The sequence below is a fragment of the Lepisma saccharinum genome, chromosome 7 (genome assembly GCF_977018435.1).
Source record: "Lepisma saccharinum chromosome 7, izLepSacc3.1, whole genome shotgun sequence".
Lineage (NCBI taxonomy): Eukaryota > Metazoa > Arthropoda > Insecta > Zygentoma > Lepismatidae > Lepisma > Lepisma saccharinum.
In genome coordinates, this window is record NC_139235.1 from 85,510,886 (window position 1) to 85,531,592 (window position 20,707).

At 37.3% G+C, this 20,707-nt stretch overlaps 1 protein-coding gene across 5 annotated transcripts in view; it reads left to right on the top strand.

The window, feature by feature from the left end:
- The window catches only part of LOC145989985 (uncharacterized), a 180,355-nt gene extending 161,511 nt beyond the window's left edge, over positions 1-18,844 (top strand). For 4 of the 5 annotated variants that reach the window (XM_083125549.1, XM_083125545.1, XM_083125550.1 and 1 more), the window contains exons 3-5: positions 4,856-5,770; positions 7,741-8,667; positions 15,990-18,844. In XM_083125549.1, the coding sequence (XP_082981675.1) occupies positions 4,856-5,770; positions 7,741-8,667; positions 15,990-17,061 (2,914 nt within the window). In that variant the 3' untranslated portion in view covers positions 17,062-18,844. The remainder of the gene's footprint in view (positions 1-4,855; positions 5,771-7,740; positions 8,668-15,989) is intronic. The other variant, XM_083125547.1, reaches the window with a different exon arrangement.
- The last annotated feature ends 1,863 nt before the right edge of the window (positions 18,845-20,707 follow it).

A 20,707-nucleotide genomic window follows, 5' to 3' on the forward strand; every position in this document is an offset into this window, starting at 1 on the left:
TACAAATCCTTACCTTAAAATTAAAAAAGGGGTATGGAAAATAACTTTCTCAAAATAACTTTCAAGATATCAAACTCTCACAAACAGGCGTAAGAAGCCATGTGACTTACAATTTCAAACAGTAGTTTAAAAACACCATGAAGGTATAATTTCAGATATTTGCCAGAAAATGCGCTAAAATGAAAATGTTAATTTTGGGGAAAATAACACCGTATAGTAAAAAATAAAATACACCAATTTGAAAAGAAAAAAAATATCAAGGTCCCTACCGATTAGGCATAAATAAAACAAGAATATCAGTTGTGAGTTATTGCATTAGCAACAGTGAGTCCTAATTTTCGGCATAATCACCACCGTTGTTCTAGCATTCGTCGTAGCATGGCACTAAATTTTGTATGCCCATGGCATATCTGTCTGACGTCAAAGACTGGAACTATCTCTACCACAGTGTAGCTGTCAAATCCTTGCCCTGCCAGAAACCTCTTCAGTTAAACAAAGAGATGAAAGTCTGTACATTCAAGGTGAGGGCTGTACAGGGAGTGGTTCAAGATCTCTCACCTGAAGTGATGCAAAGGGCCCGTGTGTTCTCAGCTGTATGGGGTTGTGCACATTCGACTGGCCTTCCGTGAATTGTCTGCACCATCGTCTGACCATACTATCACTCACGACGTGCAGTCTGCACACCTCACACGATTGCTGGTGGCTCTGTGTCAAATTCTGAGCGTGCAATGTAGGCTACATGGCAGTCGGTGGTATGAGAGCTGCAATCTTTAACTTAGAACTGTCCTAAAACGGCTGCATTGCAACTGTACCAGATTACAGCTACATGTCACTTCTTCCTGCCTGCATGTGTGTGTGTCGCTCTCCGACCACTAGTGCTTGGAGTTTTTTTCAGCACTCCCCTCGTATATGAACTTTCAGAAGCTTATATTATTAGTGTTTCTGTTTTAATGTGTGGTTAGCTAAATCAGGTACCTATACAATGCTATTCTATAAATTCCTTGCGTTAAATTTCTAATAGGCAACCTACATACCCTTTTCGTCAGCATTAATGGTATAACTGCATGTTGTCAGTTTCACAGTACTTCACTTGGATATACTGTACTGAAGCAGAAACCCCATTGATACGAGGGTCACTATTTATATTTTGAGACTTGGCAACACTGATTGAAGTTAGGCGCGATTTGACGTTTGCACGGAATCGTCTGGCATTATTGACCATAACGTACTTCAAATGTTTTGTCAATAGCTTCATTTGTGTTGTTTATGTTGCCTTGGAGATTGCGCGACAACAATAAAATGGAACTAACTCGTGAACATTTTCGTGCGATGATTTTTTACGATTTTCGACGTGGATTACCAAGACAAGAGTGCATCGATCAACTTACTTCCACATTTGGCGATGATGCCCCATCCTTTGCCACTATGAAACGCTGGTATAACGAATTTAATCGTGGCCGCCATTCGCTCACCGACGAGATTCGCGAAGGTCGTCCAAAATCAGTTGTTGTTCAAGAAAACATTGATGCTGTGCAAAACCTAATACTGCAAGATCGTCATGTGACATACTGTGAGATTGAGGCAACCATAGGCATTAGTTCCACCAGCATATATAAAATATTACATGATCATTTAGCTGTGAGAAAGGTATGTTCTCGTTGGATCCCACACAATTTGACAAGAACTCAAAATGACGCTCGCGTCAATTGGTGCAAACAAATGCTCAATAAATACAATCGTGGTGCTTCAAAAGACGTATATAAGATTGTAACAGGTGACGAATCATGGATATATGCATATGAGCCGGAACGTAAACAGCAGTCGACTGTATGGGTGTTTCAAGATGAACCCAATCCAACAAAAGTTGTTCGCGCTCGAAGCACATCGAAACAAATGGTCGCCTGTTTTTTTCGGGAAAACTGGTCTTGTGGCAACTGTGCCTTTAGAGGAACGTAGAACGGTCAACTCTGAATGGTACACAACAATTTGTTTGCCAGAGGTTTTCGGTCAAATACGGAAAACAAACAAACGCCGTCGGATCATTCTTCATCAAGACAATGCCAGCTGTCACACATCTCGTCTAACAACCGACTTTATGAACAGTCAAAAAATCGAATTGATGGGTCATCCGCCGTACAATCCTGATTTGGCACCCAATGACTTCTTCTTGTTCCCGAATGTCAAGAATAAATTGCGTGGACAACGATTTTCGTCGGCGGAAGACGCCGTTGATGCGTTCAAAAACCATATTATGGAGGTGTCTCAAGAAGATTGGAAAAACTGCTTTGACAAATGGTTCGAACGAATGCAAAAGTGTATTGACCATAAAGGAGAATACTTCGAAAAACAATAAAGCAGTTTTCAATGCCAAATTCCTGTTTTTTCATTGTTAGGCTCGAAAGAGTTAAGTTGTTTGCTTGACAGAGAAGAGAGAAGTATATTTATGCATTGAAAAATTAGTCCGCACTCATGGTTCTTGTAAGCAGAGGGTTCCAAACCTCAGTGGAAATATCAACATATAATACCGAGAATGTATAAGGAGACTTATAAATTACAAATTGTATTTCTTAATCAATCACTCTTCACTCTTATCTCATTTAGTCGTAACTTTAAAAATAATCAAATATTTTATTTTAAACTTACTGCATATGACAAAATTCCATAATCCTTCCCTAGCTTGTGAATTGTAATAATTTTCCAAATTCACTGTTTTGCAGTTTGAATTCAAATCATAGAGAATAGAGAAATTAAGTCAATTTTATAGAAGATGATATTGGTACTTAACGAAACCATACGTGGATCTGTATGAGTTTATTATTTCCATTTTGCAAAAACATCGATTTATTTTAGTTTGTAATTGTCAGGGAAAAATTTAAATTTTGTCCTGGAAAACCTGGAAAAGTCAGGGAATTTCATTTCTGCTTGTTTGTAGCCACCCTGATTCATGCACAATATGGCCAACACGTTCCTTCGATATTTTTAAAGTCTCAGCTATCTATATCAACTTCACTTTACGATCATTTAAAATTATTTTGTGGACTTTTTTGATGTTTTCGTCGGTAACAGCCTCTTTGGGGCGTCCACTGCGTGCATCGTCTTCAATGCTCATTTCGCCTCGTTTAAATTTAGCAAACCACTTCTCAATGGTTGATTTTCCTGGTGCAGAGTCCGAATAATGTTTATCAAGCCAAGCCTTGGCTTCAACAGTATTTTTTTTTCGCCAAAAAGCAATGCTTTATTAACACACGAAATTCTTTTTTTATCCATTTTTTCACAATAACAAAAACTGCTTCACTCACAATGCTATATCTCACGAACTAATTATCCGGCAGCTGTGAAATTTATACACGTATCTTTTGAAGGTTAGTACTAAGTAAAAATCACATGGATTTAATTCTAGTAACGCCATCTATGAGTCAGCCTACGAACTTTTCAGCCCAACTGTTAAATATAATTTGTATAGTAGAACCACAAGCAAAACAACCTGAGCAGACCCACGACTCCTGTGCGCCGTACTCCCGCGAGTAGGGGAGTGGGAGAGTGGACCATGCTTCCTTATGGCCCGAGGTGGAGGGAAGAAGGGAAAGCTGCATGGGGACTTTTCATCCCAAGGTTTTTTCCCTTGTGGTCGATCTATACACAAGTTTTCATTTCTCAAAAAATAGATGCTACTTACTAAATTCCAAGACTTCCAGGTTTTCCCTCAACAAACTATAATTCTCTGTTTATATGTTACATATTGATTTGTTCTGAACATATGATTTGAAAGAGTACAGTAAATTGATTGCAAACCCAAAAACTTGATATTTTAAGTAAAGGAATATTATGATTAATTTTATGAGATGCTTTTGAAAAATCTATACAAATTGAATGCACAGTTGATCTATGAAGTACATTATGTACATACATATTGGACATAATGTAGATCATCAAGAGTAAATGTGTGTTGATTGCTAATTATATAATTTCTAACTTATTGAAAATCATTGAATACAAAATTTGTTCTCGCACTTTTGCTGGGGTACATAAAATGTCAATTGTTCTATAGTTTTGAATTTTTGCACTCTCACCTAATAGGATAAATTCTTGTTAGCTTCCAGATTGTAGCGAAGGTTTACATTTTCATAATTAATTGATTGAGTTGGAGTTCTAAGACCATTTTATGCACAGTAAGGCTAATCAGGACTGGACCTACAGTTTCAAGCAGGATCCGAACCACTGTTTGCCTCCACTGGGTATTGAACCTGGGACCCCTTGATTACAAGGTAACGATGCTACCACTGCATCATTGTAGAGGCCTTTTTCATAAGTAAGTAATGATATTATTCATATGGATTTTATAAGAACATATAATTAATGCCATTACAGTAAAACCTCATTATCATTTATCTGGACTAATGGGGGGATGAGTTGACCGGTTTAATGAAAGTCCGGATTAACTGAAATAACCTAAAAGAACAGTAGAAATTTCATGAAAACTCCGTTTATAGCAACAAAACATGTTTATTATGGTGTAATTAAAGGGCATAGACCTAAATACACTATAATAGTACAGTACAAAGTCTGCGTGAAACAGAATATCATCAGTGGTTGGCTGCCTTTTCTTTGGGAAGTTCTCTTGTTGACTTCTAGCCACATTTAAAACCTTGCATTATGTTTTTTTTTTTTTTTTTGCCTGTCCAGATTAAGCGAAGTCTGGCTTATCAGGGTCCAGATTAACGAGGTTTTACTGTATATTGAAAACTTAAAACAAAATATAATAAGGTTGTTAAAAAAATGTAATTTTATCAATAGAATAAAAGCAGAAATGAACTTAGTTTCATTGGTTACTTGAAGACCATATTATCTTTTTCAGCATGGGCAACTCTGAAGATGGAAGCCATTTAAAGGAATCCGAAGATATACGCCAATCCATGTGTGTGCATTGTTCAAAACGTTTTCACTCTAATTCTGACCTACAGAGACATATGAGAATTCACACTGGTGAACGTCCTTTCAAGTGTGAGTATTGTGATAAGGCATTCCGCCAGACACATGCACGAACAAATCACGTCAGAAGGATCCACACTAAAGAGTTTCCATTCAAGTGCAATGAGTGTGACAAAGGTTTCATAGAAAAATACAGGCTTGTAGCCCACAGTCGTAAGCATTCTAAATGCTTCAAATGTTATTTGTGCAAGAAATCATTTATTTCATTTGAAACTTTAAAGAAGCATGTTAGGATTCATAGTGATAAATACATTTCCATGTGCACTTACTGCCTGAAACTTTTCACTGATGATACTGAATGCAATGCACACAAAAATCAGTGTGAATCCAAACCACAACAGTCCGAACCTGAAGTATACGGAAACATCAATGATAAATCTGAATACAAGTGCTTTGTTTGTGGTAAAACCTTTGCAGAGAAATGCATGTACGAAAGTCACATGAAAGTTCATGAAAATGAACAAGAGAGTGGTGGTAATAGTGATGTAATCTTGAATACAACTGTGAAGATTGAAAGTGAATATTTAAGTGATGGTGTGCCCAACGAATTTGCTATTGATGAGAATGTCATGAGTGAAGATCATGAATCAGCAATAAATGGACATGATGGCATGTGTAACATTCCAGAGGACAATGTCAGTGCCCATTTGGAAGAAACAAAATTGTGTATCTCAGATCATGGCCCAATAGGGCATTATGTAGATATAAAGATTGAAGTTGATAGTCAACAGGATACCACAGAACTCCAAGCCTATACAACACCAGAAAACTCTGCAGAAAGGTATGATAACAATTTCTTATTATTGTTTGAATGAACATTGCAGTAACTTTTTTTATTTCTAATTTACATTTTTTTTCAGTGTTATTGTTTAATCTGTTTGGTGTGATGTTAAGTTAGATACAATAATATATTGGCAGTATGCTGTAAACACTCTCTCATGGGAGTCAAAATGCTCTTAAGATGTAGTCAAGAGTGACAATCTGTTTGTGTCCGTGAAATTTCAAAGGGATAAAATATTGCTATTTTTTGTTCTAGAATGTGCACTACCACCAACAATATCATGCATAATGTTCAAATGAAGGCAGCATCATATAAACCCCATGAACAGTCATCAGCCATGCTCTCATCGCAACAAACACTAAATGCACTTATGTGTGCATTGTGTTCAGGCCATAGCACAACCATCAATGTGGGGACCAGGGTTGAGAAAGACACCTCCAGGGCCTATCAGGTGGCTTTTCATAGCATGACTTGTGATCAATGCATTAGTTCCTATCCCTGGGTTTTGGCTTTCAAGACCAAGCCCCCTAATATTGATCTCAAGTAATACCTCATTTGTCCTTGTGATGCTAAGCCTTGACCTATTTCATTGGATGGAAAACGGCCCTTCCAGGAATCTCCTCTGTTGGATTTGGTTCTGGACCAGCACCTTTACTTCTGTTCACCCTTTTCCATGTGTGCACAGTCTCTGCTGATAATCCTTCTCCAGGTTTCCCTGGATCATCATCTTTTCCTTTTCACTTGGGAAATTACATTCTAATCCCTCTCTTGGATAACTTTATTCTTCACAGAGTATGTCCTTTCGATCTCCATTTTTTGTTCTTAATTTCTGTTTTATATCTATTATTTCCAGCTAACTGATTTATAGAATTCTTCTCAAGATATTCTTTACAAAGTTATGTTATTTATTTATGTTCCTCGTTGTTATTCTCCATATTTGCAGCCATGTAACAAGACCTGATTTCACATTGTTTTGAATATCCTTAATTTTGTTCTCTTGTGAGTTTCCGACTTGGAATAGTTGTGTAAAGCTTCCTTTTGCCTCTTTTATTCTGCTTAATAGTCCTCTTCTGATGCTCCCTCTGTAGCTACTATTGATTCGGGATTGCAAAATTTTCTTTCTTTTCCTTGCTTTATTTCTGATTTCTCTTTTCTAGTTATTCTCATTCTTACATTTCATGCATCTATCTGTAATTCCTGTTTTCTTTTTTCTGCATATCTTTATATATGTGCATAGTTTGGTATTTGTAGGGGGGATGGGGGGATTTCCCCCCATCTGGGTACTTGTGTCCCCCCCTGCTTGATAAATTTTATCCATGGGGGGAAATGTTATATGGCATAAAGTCATTATCTCATTCTGTTCCTAGACAGTCAGTAGAATTTCTCCCCACTGGAAATTTCTTAAATACCACACTGTATGTGCAAGATGTACGTGTTGTTCCTCTGTGTTAAATCTCATTCTAAGCGTCTTCTTTTTCCTTCGTTTGCTTCATCTAATATCATTATAAAGGTTATTGGTAAAGATAGAATGCTTTGTTTTCATCTATTTTTATCTCAAATTATCCTGAAAATTTAAACATTAGAAATTATCAAAGAAAGTGCTACATAGAGAAATCATATAGCTTCTATCTTATTGGAAAATTTTTGTTCCCTCATTTTTGCCGGAGCACATATAATGACAATTGGTCTATTGTTTTCAATTTTTGCACTTCCACATCACAGGACAAATTCTTGTTAGCTTTCAGATCATATAGAAGCTTTGCATTTTCATAATTGAATTATGAAATTATTGACATGTATAATACAAATGTAATTCTGTGAGAATCATGTAATGAGTACCTAGGAACAGATATAATTCTTCATAATTAATGCTTTTTATGCTCAAAGCATTAAACAGAATGTAAAAATGTAAAAGCATGAATGAATTTACAGTTTGGTTGGTTACTTGAAGACTATATTATCTCTTTCAGCATGGGTGACTTTGAAGATGGAAGCCATTTAATGAATGTTCCTACAATATTCCACTTCACATGTGTGCTTTGTTCAAAACGTTTTCATGGTAAATTTGACCTACAGAGACATATGAGAACTCATACTGGTGAACGCCCCTTCAAGTGTCAGTATTGTGATAAGGCATTCCGCCAGGCGTATGCTCGAACAGTCCATGTCATAAGAATGCACACTAAAGACTATCCATTCAAGTGTCCACAGTGTAACAAAGGTTTTGTGGAAAGATACAGTCTTTCGACCCACCTTTGCAAACCCAAAACAAAACATTTTAAATGTTTTTTGTGCGAAAAATCATTTAGTTTGGTTATTGATTTAGATAAGCACATTAAGATCCATAATGACCAATACATTTCTATGTGCACGTACTGTCTGAAACCTTTCATTGATGATACTGATTGCAAAGAACACATGAATGAATGTGAATCCAAACCACAAAAGTCTATACCTGAACTAGGTGGAGGCAACAGTGATAACTCCGAATACAACTGCTCTGCTTGTGATAAAACTTTTACGGAGAAATGCATGTACGAAAGTCACATAAAAGTTCATGAAAATGGAGAGAGTGATGAAGTCTTGAATACAACTCTGAAGAGTGAATGTGAATTTTTAGCTTACGGTGAGCCAAACAAATATGGTACTGAGGAGAACATTGTACGTGAACATCATGAATCAGTATTAAGTGGATATGATGACATGTGCAACATTTCAGAGGATAATCGCTCTGACCCTTTGGAGGAAACAAAATTTCTTACCTCAGATCCTGGTTCAAGGGCTCACAATGATGACATTTCATTTTCAGATTATTTAGATGTAAAAATTGAAGTGGATAGTCAACAGGATACGACAGAACTCCAAGATTATACAACACCAGAAAACTGTGAATTAAGGTATGATACATTTTTATTTTTATTGTTTTTTTCCATGCTAGTTTAAAATTCTTTTCAGCGTGATTATTTAATGTGTTTGCTATGAGCCTAGATACAATTGACAAAATACTCTTAGGGTGTGGTCAGTTGGCACATGTCGAATGATGAATGTATGACAATACATATGTATGTGTTGTGGATTACATTGTCGAGTGTTTCCAGAGGAATTCTCGCTGCAAATGCAGCTCTTACCTCGATTGTTTTCACAGTTTAACCATAGTTTTCTAAAGGTTTTGTCAATATATAAATGCTGGGGAAAAACTTGAAATTTCAGAAGAATGAAATATGGCCTGTTTGATCAGTGTGTGTACTATGTACTACTGCAAATATAATTATACATAATATTTCAATTAAGGTGACACTGGCGAGACCAAGCCCACTGATATTGTTTTCAAGTAGCACCCCTATTGTTCCCATGATCCCGTCTTAACTACTTATTTAATTTTTCTCCTAAATAGAAAATATTTCATGCAGGAAATTCTTCTGTTGGACTTGGTTTTGGACCACCACCTTCTCTTCCGTTCACCCTTTTCCTACCCTGCACAGTCTCTGGTATCCTTCTCCAGGTTACCCTGGGTCAACTTCTTTTACTTCTCCCTTGGATATTTTATTCTAATGTTTCTCTGGGGAAACTGGTGTTCATTCGTCACAGAATATGTCCTATCAATCTCCATTTTCTCTTTTTAATTCCTGTTTTATTATCTCTTGTTTCCAGTCATAAAATTGGAACAATACTTTCCCAGATTTTGTTTAAAAAATGTTTTTTTTTTTTGTTTTGTTTTTTCTATTTGTGGTTTTTTTTTTCTTGCAGCAATGTAGGAAACTGCTTTTTCACAGTTTTGATTATCTTTAATTATGTTCTCTTTAGCTCTCTTCTTAGTTCCAGACTGAGTGTAGTTGAAGAAAAGTTCCTTTTCCTTATCTTATTATTTTCTATACATTCTCCGCTGCTGCTCCCTGTTTGGTTATTATTTATCATGGGTAGCAAAATTGTCTAACTTTTTTCATACTTCGGTTAAATACAATACTCACTCACTTTCTAGCATTCTTAAACCCAAAGGTTTATGGCTGCAGCAACACAAGATCAATTCAATCTTTTCTACCCTTACCAATTTCCTTAGGTACATCTCAACGCGGTGGCTCAGTCGGTAACACGTCTGACTACCATGCTCAAGGTCCTGGGTTTGATCCCCGGCTGGTTCAAATCCGGGAACTTTTCTAACGGTGGAAGCGGCCCCGGCACCCACCCAGCGTCGAATAACATGGGTACCTGGGGGAAACTCTGGGGGGTAAAGGTGGTCAGGGGCGTGATGCTGATCACATTACCCCCACTCACAACCGGATCTAGAAAGTGTGGGGCGTTACCCCCACACCCCTATACGCCTTCATGGCGTGGTGCTATGCACAGGGGAACTCTTTACCTTTTTTTTTTTTACATCTCAACGTTATTCCTCCATCTTGTCTTGGCCTTCCTACAGGTCTCTTACCACCAGGTTTCCCAACAAGAATCCTGTAAACTCTTCTTTCCTCTACCATTTGTGTCTGTCACTTGCCATTCATGTCACATGGCCTGCCCACCTGAGTCATCTTGATGGAATTACCGTATTTACACATGTATAAGGCACACTTTTTTTCCAAAACCTGTGGTGGGTATTATACACGGAATAATTTGGACATGCATGCAACCGTACAGGGTCATTCAATGATTTTGTGACACTTGCATTAATTTTTCATGTTTGCAGAACCCTATCATGTTATATATCATTGTAAAGCTTAAATTCTGCAGTTTCTGAATATGGCAACAGTATTCCATTGAAGATGGGGACAGTAATGTGCAATGTGGTTGAAATAAGCTCATCACAAAATGAAGAAACTTTCTGATTTTTATTGTACTTTGCATGAAAGAAAAGACAAGGAAGAAGAAAATAATAATTAAAATCTCTTACTGGCCAAATAATATGACATACAAGGGTGTACCCAAAAGAAACCGGATTTTTTTTAAAGAGCGTTTTTTTTTGTTTTTTTTTTTTTTTACAAAACAACCTTATCACCTTCAAAGTACTCTCCATGACACTTAATACATTTGTCCAATCTGTAATTCCATTCTTGGAAACATTTTTTAAACTCGTCTGATGGGATGGCTAACAGCTCCTTCCTCGTTTTTTTCTTCACCTCTTCTACGTCGTCGAATCGCTGTCCCTTCATGTCCCTCTTCATTCGTGGAAACAAAAAAAAGTCGCACGGAGCGGGGGCCGGTAAGTAAGGGTCGTGGGGCAAGAGAGTCATGCTGTTTTTTGCCAAAAACTTGCGCTCGGAGATCTTCTTTTAAAGCACGGCGTGTTTCCACTCAACACTTTTTGCTGGTCACTCAGATTCCGAGGCACAAATTTCACACCGACCCTTCTCATTCCCAAATCTTCCGTTAAAATTCGCTGAACCGAGCTCCAAGGTAGTCCAGATAACTTCCCCAGCTCTTCAAGGACGGGATTTGTCATCAATCGACATGTCACCTTTCTTGAAGCGAGATAACCAATTGTACACTTGAGTTTTCCCAATAGCGCTGTCCTTGTAAGCTGTGTTCAACATCACAACCGTTTCTGCGGCATTTTTCCCGAGCAGGAAACAAAATTTCACAGCCACACGCTGTTCTCTTACATCGGCCATCAGAAAAAACGAGGTGCGAGCGAAATTGCTTTCATGAAAAATCACCGTGACCAGAGACAACCTTCCCCGGCGAAGCCACTTGGTGCACTGAACTCACAACGAGTTGCTCGACGATTGCGTAGCGGGAAAAATTCGTACTACAGAAGCTCCGCCCAGCGCAGCGTTATTCCATTTTTTTTTAAATTTTTTTTTGGGTACCCCCTCATACATGGATTATGTAAATGCTTTAATGGAAGAAATGTGCTGCTAACTGTTAGTTTGAGTGTCTTGAATGTGCCTCATAAATGTTATGTTAGTAATGGAAAATATATATATTTTTAAGTTTTTTTGAAAAGTAAAGAGGAAATGAGCAAAACCACATATAAATTTTAAAGGCCATTTCCCACGATTTTTTTACTTTGTAAACACCAAGAAAAGCACTGCCGTTCTGGCGGAATTCAAGCATGCACCTTCCGTCACATGGGATGCGTATCACCAGTATTTCTTTGCCGAGAAATAGTAGAAAATAACTTCCTGAGCACTGCAAATCCATAGTGTAATTTTGATCTTGCTTTCTACTGTTACAGAATAAATAAGGTGGTTAAAGAGTGAAATCATTGGGATGCTAAACACAGTGGGGGGGGGGGAGAGGGGCGAGTTGGTGTGGGTTGGTGGCTTATTGTTTGCACAAGAGAATATTCTCCTCTTGATCCAAATAGCAACAGGTAACTCATGGAATAGGTATGATGTCATTCATTCTTGATTGGCATAGCAACGGCTTTACGACCTACAACTAAGAAAGCCATTTCTTGAAACATAGAATGTACTGTGCATTATATACAAGATGGACGATTCCTCCATATAGAGAAGTGAGGAACTTCCTACAGTTCATTTACACTTATTTCCAGTTTTCTCCTTTTTTAGGAGTTTAATGCACATTATTAAATTATGAGCGCAATATGCGTACATTTTACTAGGTTTGCTACTGTTCACTGTCATTCACTTGCTCATGGCTTGCTCCATCTGCTGCCCAAAGACGACAGTTGTTCCTGCTGCTGAAGAACCTGGATATTCCACCTACAGCGGGATGAGCGAGGTGTGGAAGAGAGGGGGACGGAGTTGCTCGGTTAAATGGCCAGCGAGAAAGCATCGAGGGCTTCCTACATTCAATGATGCCAACCCTGGATTATTGTTCTAAACCTACCATAATTTGAACTTTGCTGGCATCCGGCACCCTGTGTTTGGCAAAGTGCTCTAAATGTGCATCTTTGGGAGGCAGATAAATTTAATTCAAAGGAAGATACTTTGAGGAGGGATATTTTATATCTCATTTGTACTTCTCTAGCAGGCTTGTTCCAAACAAGAGAAAGAATGCCGACTAAAGGACAAGGTTTTACAATCACATCCCGGCCCGTCTTCTCGTTTTAATCTTTTCTTTATACTCCCCGATTAGGAAATGAACATTTTATGAAATAAAATCGGTAGAAAGTTGGAGGTCACAAATAAAACATACGGGCCGCCGTTCCCAATCGTCGAATTTTCTCCCACTTTTTCAGGCACACTATACATTGTAATTGATTTGATGGGCGAAATTCTCAATGTTGCATAACTGTAGTTTGATTTGATTTGATTTAGTTTATTTTACTTCGCCTTTTGTGCCTCTTGGCTAATTTGCGAAGATGGGGATGAGTGATGAAATGATGAAATTGATGAATGGACATTCACAAACAACCAAGCCCGACCGGGATTCGAACCCGGGACCCTTGGCGTCGCAGCGCGATGTGCTAACCACTCGGCCACAGGGTCGGGCACATAACTGTAGTAAATAATGGATAACCCAAGTTCCACAACTCCAAAATAGCTGCATAGATTGAACTTAAAACTACTTAATTAGTTGCATTTAGCATAATTTAAGAGTTGAAGCAGCAATTCTTCTTATCAGGAGGTTGGCAACGCTGTCCTCAATACACACGACAACAGGCAGGGAGGACCCCACGAACGTCGAACCACAGATAGACGTATATACATAATATCTGTGGTCGAACCAGCTTAGTTCACTGAAAAGTTTGAGGTTGTTATCGAAACAAGTGGCACGGTGTGTGAATTTTTGCAAGCTAACTAGTCCCATACGCAGGATTTTTTATTCTTTTAGTGGGGGAAGATTCAAAATACTGGAGTATTATTAGATGCGACAACGACGCTATGGTAGTATTGCAGCTGGACATACAATTGCAGAGTTGGGAAAAAATTAAAACTCCCCACAGACAACCCCCTTCCTTTCCCAACCAGACAAACAAGCAGCAACGCAATCGCTTACAGACCAAGGCTGTCACACAGAGTACAGTTTGGTGCTTCTTGTTTACACTCAATTCTCGGAAGTATTATAATAGTACTGTATTCCACAAATTGTCATATTTTCAAATTTCCTTCAATTTTCTTTTACCAGTATCATTGAACAGCCACGATAATTCTATATTTAGAAAATAATATATTTGTAAATTAAATGATGTAGGCCTACGTATTAGCAATGATTCTTGTAATGAATTTAAATCGGGTATCGGGAAATCTGTTAGCCTCCCGTCAATTGTTAAAAAATTAAAACGACCAAATATTGCAGACTGCAGATCTCTGGGGCTTGCCTATCTCCACAAACAACCCATTCGTTTATGCAAGAGAAAAATCGAAATTATTTCACAATCTGAAAAATTGTCAATGTTATATTTTCGTATGTATTTTTAGGATTGCATGTAAATATTTTATTGTTGGAGGGGCATTGCCTCCTTGGGTACAGGGTTGCAGCTAACATTCTAAATGAAGTGGACAGTACAAGTGATATGTGTGCCTGCTTAATTGAACACATTTTCAAAGTCTTTTCTTTGTTCTCTCTTTTAGTCTGTTGATCATAACTTCCTACACCTAAGAAAAGCCACAAGTCGCCACTGATACGAGATATAATTTTTGTCACTTTCCCCATCAAACACCAGGGTGCACATTATACATGCGTAAATACAGTATTATTATATCTGTACAGGAACACAAATTGTGCAGTTCTAAATTATTAAATTACTAGCTCAAGTAATGAGAAAAGTAAGTAAAGGAAAGATTACAGGCATAATATAGGATTGAATCAGGCTCTGTCAACACTGAAATTTTTAGCTGCTACTTGAGTTTGAACTGCATGTCACTCACACCGAATGCTAATACACTAACCATTCTGCCAAGCGGGATCTCGCATGCATACAGGATTACAATTCCTGGTTTCTAAATAGTTTTATTATCAAATCTGGCTTCAGTGAACAGAATTTTACTAAGAAATGTTTGCCTGTATATCCTGTTGATAATTTGTCAGTTTTCATGGTAATGTTCTCTGTGCATGTGTTGTGGGGAGAGGGGGGTCTTTTATTAGTAATATAATCTTGCTCATAAAGCTTCCTTTTGATGCCAGAAGTCCTTGAAAATTATAGTTATTCTATACTCTGTCTCCTTATTATTCTTACCATCTGATTGCCTGAAGATGTGTAGAACTCATGTTTTCACTTCGAACGGTGCTGGTTTCAAATCCTGACTTGGACATGCTTCTTTCATTGTGTTTGTTTTTCATCAATTATTTTCGTCATTGCACTAAAGCTAGAGAAATTATTGCAACTTTCAGTAATTAAATACAAAGGAAATTTATTTTATTGCACTTAGAAACTTTGTCAGTCAGTTTGAGATGATAACCGAGAATTACCAAAATTGATGAGCAAGTAAGATTTTTTGAAAGCAATAATGAATTTTAACCTTGCTATGAAATGAACATAAATAATGAGTGCTGTATGTCTTTTCATGTTATGTAACTGGACATCTGTAAGCTCTTTATTCATGATTTGTGATATTAATGATGATAATATGAATATAATTCTGTGAGAATCATTTAATGAGTACTTAGGAACATATATGCAGGGGTTGGACAAAACTATGGAATAACTAGGCTCGACTGGGCCTTTGGCAGCCGTAAGGGCAATTTTTTCAAATTTTCCTCTCCATTCGAAAAACCTCTTTGAAATTCTAAAATATAAAGAGCTACATATGCTTAGAATTCCTTCTAGAGCATTGACGTGAATTTTCTTTCACTGTTATCTAGATATTATCAATAGTTTAATAGATTTACGTAATTGTGAAAATTGAATGGAGAGGAAAATTTGAAAAAATTATCAAAAGTAAAAGGTGTATCAGATTGAAAAACTAAAGTGTAAACTAGAGGAAACTGGTGAAAGAACACTCACAAAGAACAACCATGCCCAGGTCAGGATTTGAACCCAGAACCCTTTGTGTCAAAACATGCTGTGATAACCACTCTACCATAGAGGTCAGCAGTTGGTTTTGGAGAACAGGTTTCAGACCCATTATCTCTATCCAGAACTTATATTTGTCCATTCCAAGGCAAATTTAGGCTGTCTTGGATGACCAGCATGGTCCTCCACTGATGACGAAATCAAGCTTTTACCACATGTTTCCACAATTTTGTCCAACCCCTGTAATTCCATGTAATTAATGTTATTTACATTCAAATCATCCAACTAAATGTAAAAATTTGTGCATAAAATTTCATTTTATGAAGTAGCAGATACAAACTTAAAGTTTTGTGTTTTTCTTTTCAGCATGGGTAACTCTCAAAATGCAAGCCATTCAAAGAATTCCGAAGATGTTTATGTAATTCGTCAGTTGGCATGTGCACATTGTTCAAAACGTTTTCGCTATAATTCTGATCTGAAGAGACATATGAGAATTCATACTGGTGAACGCCCTTTCAAGTGTAAGTATTGTGATATGGCATTCCGCCAGGTAGGCGTACGAACAAACCATGTCAGAAGAGTTCACAGTAAAGAGCGTCATTTCAAGTGTGATTTGTGCAAAAAATCATTTCGTATGCTTAAAACTTTATACAACAACATTAACATCCATGATAATGAATACATTTCTGTGTGCACCTACTGCATGAAACCGTTCAGTGATGATAAGGATTGCAAAGTGCAAGAAAGTGAATGTGAATCAAAACCACAAAAGTCTGAACCCGAAGAGGATGGAAGAAATGATAATTCGGAATACAACTGCTCTGTTTGTGGTGAAACTTTTATGGAGAAATGCATGTATCAAAGACACATAAAAATTCATGACGATGTTCAAAGCTTCGAGTGCAATGAATGTGGCAAGAAATATCTGCATAAAATGTCTCTCCAACGACATCTCCAGGTGCATTCAGGAGTTCGTCCATTTAAGTGTTTCTGTAATCGTTCATTCTTCCATAAGAATAATCTCATGGTACACATGCAGTCCCATACTGGTGATTCTCCTTTCAAATGCAACTATTGTGGTAAATCATTCATTGCACGAAATAGACTTAATTGGCACATGAAGATTCACTCCACAGAACGTTATACGTACAATTGCACGGAGTGTGACAAAGCATTCTATTCTAAGCGAAGCCTCCAAGAGCACTTTGTCAAGCATGCAGGTGTTAAAGCTTTTCAATGCCAGGAATGTCAGAAATCATTTTCTACAAAAAGTCTGCTCAGAGGGCATCAAAAGTCACACAATTTAACACGAGCATTCCAGTGCCACCTCTGTGGAAGAGCATTTAAGATGAATAAAACTCTGACCAGTCATCTCAGGGTGCATAGTAGAGAACAGAAGAAAATTGTGCGGAAAAATTCATTACACAATCCCAATTAAAAGTGCATGCCAAAATTCACGCCAACTTATCTGCTCTCAGATTCATGAAAATCCATACTCCACCCTATAAGGAAGGTTGTACTGTGTTATTCCAGTGTTTAGTGTGTGATAATGTATTTCCCAGGAAAGGTGATCTGAAGAGCACATATGACAATGAAAGGAATGTATGTGCAAGTATTGCGGTAACAGTTACTCTTATGCCAACCCTCTAAAATACACAACAGTGAAGCAACTAGTGTCCAATATGTGCTAAGGTATTCACTTGAAAATTCAACCTTGTCCAACATATGAAACTTCATACCAACATATCCAGATATTCATCTGAAAGGTGTGGAGAAGAATTTCATAAGAACATTTTAAAAACTCATCTTGCAACACATAAGGAAAGCAGGCCTCTTGAGTGTACAGAATGCAACAAGTCATTCACTTGAACTCATGTTAAAAATCACATGCAGGGTGCAAACTGATGAGCATCCATTTCTGTTGGAGTGGTGATCTCAGCAAACACATGAAGATGTATGAAGTGTCTGAAATGTGACAGTATGTTCTGTACTAATGCTGAACTAGATGAACACAGAGAAATGCACAAGGACTTTTGTCTTTAGACGTGAAAATTGCAACTTTTATTAATCCAAATCCCACTGAATTTATACATGTGTAAATGTATAAATGCCCTGAGAATTTTTTTTCCACAGTTTTTATATTTATCGAGGAAGGAACAGAATTCTCTCAACCCGTTTAGTTTGGTATTGTCCTTTGCAGAACAATATCCTACAGATGGAAGATAAGATATCTTGAAGATGATTAGTAGGGACATTGAATTTTCGCGATGTGCGAAATCGCGAAATGTGGAAAAAAGATGCAATTTTGAACATTCTGCACGTAACTACACCCCCAATGATGAAATATAAATGAGTTTTATTCGCGAAGTAATGCGAAATGTGTGCTTTTCCACGAAATGAACGCTTTTCGCGAAATAACCGAGAAATATCATCAAATAAACAGAAAACATGCAAAAACTGCCAATCGAGGTTTTGCGCGCAAACTGTCGATTTGTAACAAAACGTTTGCCTAAGGTTTCCTACCACTTGCAGCTATAGAACGTTTTATCTTCGATCACATCAGGAAGATGCTGGAAATTTGGATTTCCCATGCACATAATCTCAGTTCAAAAACTTCGCTCCCTGTCAAGCTGCATTCCTTTCTTCCCCCGAATGTCTACTCAATTTCCAGTTTCATTGAACTTGCTAGCTGTAGCAGCGATAAGATTAGTCTGTTCCCGCACATCAAGGGAAACAATGGTGTCATTTGTGTTCAGTCATGAATGAATTTTGTTTATCATCATGTGATTTTCAACATGTGTTTGTGTATGTGCAGTAGTGATTATTTTATTTGTTGGACAGCAAGGATATCCTTTAAATACATACAATGAATAAATCAATATGCAATTTAGAAATGAAGTGATTTTGTGTTGATGTTTTCTTTTTGGTTGGACAGATAAGTACTTGTGTACAGTACATAAAAGTGATGTAGTTTATCAATTTATAGCTCTTTTGTATGTTGTTTTCTCTCCTGATGAAAAAGTGTGTGCTATTTTTTTTTTCCACCGCTGGTATATACCGCTGATCTAACATTTTATTTAAAGCTCTCCACAGTTTTTATTTACCATAAATTTGTCTCCCTAATGATTAGGTAAACTTTCGTATGAAATTCATGTACAGAACAATTTTTCGTAAATTAGAATATAAACCGTAACATTTGTGACTTATGTTTGCAGATGTATTTCGAGTCTGAGTATGTGAAGTGGCAAATGTAAACTCCTCATCTCAAATTAAATATTTTAAATATATGTACCATTTAATTTAATTGTATTAGAATTTTTGGATATATTGGAATCACACACATCCTTTATATATTGTTAATATATTTGTGTGGGTGGGTGGGTGGTGAGAGGCGGTAATACGTAAGTTGAAATAGAGAAAACATGTTCTTGTAGCCTTGAATTTTTGGAAAATTTGCCTTGAAAACTGGGAATTATACTTGAATTTTGACAGAGTCCTAGAGTAGCCACCCTGCCTGTGAAATCCTGATTTTACATTTTCCTAGACTAAATTCCGAATAATGTGATTGAGTTTGTAAGTATTCCAAGTTCCCATTTCTGCACTTTTAATCACTTATTGGCCATAAGTGCTGTGAATATCTTAGCAATTATTTTCGACATTCCACCGACTTGAATTGCAATTATATTTTATTATACAGAGTGAGTCAAAAGTCCCTGACCACTCCTTATAAAATGAAAGGGAGTGTAGATTGCAGCAATTGGTCATGATAGTAATATGTTAGGCCTAGGGGGGAACTTTTTGGTGCATGCCATGACAACGTCTGCCATCTTGGATCCAACTTCATTTCTTTAAATGGGAAGGGGTCATGTGGAGTATCGTTTTGGGCTGAACCATGCAGATCATCAAGCTGGGGGGGGGGGGGCAGAAGTGCCCGTGCTGTAGCTCATGATTAGACCTCGGATTTTAGGTTTTTAACCTATTTTTTTCCTTTGCAGGTAAATAATAAATAACAAGTGGTATAAGCGTTTCATTAAAAAACGAAACAACTGACGAAGTTTAATAGTGCCTAAAATAACCTATTTTGCTTGTTAGAACCTATTTTAGGTTTATGTGCCTAAATTAAACCTTTTTTTAGGTTTTACAGGATTTTTATATCTCTCAGAGGTATTTACTAGGTTTGGTGGCAAAATAATTCAATGACTGGCATGTTTGAAACATGTTTTCTGTCGATTTCTCTCCCTCCAAGTATATGATGTGTATCAAAACTTTAAACAAAACAAAAAAAGTGTGACGTCACTGTTAACTGCAGACAGTGGTGGCGAAAGAGGACAGTTCCCCCTACTTTTTACCCCTGCACTATTCACTTTTAAATGCTAAGCCTTGCCTACTAAGATAATGTAAATTGTCCTTGCCACACACCCCTCCTCTCCATTCTTAGTTTTGGCACCCAATCGTCTCTACTGACTGCACAGTCCCAAGTGCAAACTTCTGATCTGTGCAGCCTTGCTCACTCTCGTGCCAGTTTGGTCCTTTTTGGCATTCACGCCCGCCTTGCAAAGTAATGTTTTAGCATTCAAATTTTCTTTGATTGATTGATTGAATTGGTGTTTTAAGTCCACTTTATGTACAGTAAGGCTAATCAGGACTGGACCTACAGTTTAGAGTGGAATCTGAACCACTATGTGCCTCCTGCGGGTATCGAACCCAGGACCCCTTTATTACAATTGCAGTACTGACTATGTTTCTGTTGAAAGATAATTTTCAGCACATGAAGTGGTCCTCACAGACAAGAAGTGGAGTTTGTGTGTGGATAACGGAAAAGTATTCATGGTGGTCTCTAGAACTATGATAAAATTCAAGTGTAATTCCTTGTTTTCAAGGTGAACTTTCCAAAAATTAAAGAATACAAGCAGATGTTTTCTCTATTCCAACCTTACGTATTACCGACTCTCACCCTCCCTTCCACACAAAAATATTAACAATGTAATGGGTTTGTATGATTCCAATGTACCAAAAAATTTACCTAATCAACTTCAAAATATATTATTTTGTAATACTCTTCTGTCTGTCAGATAGATTGTTCT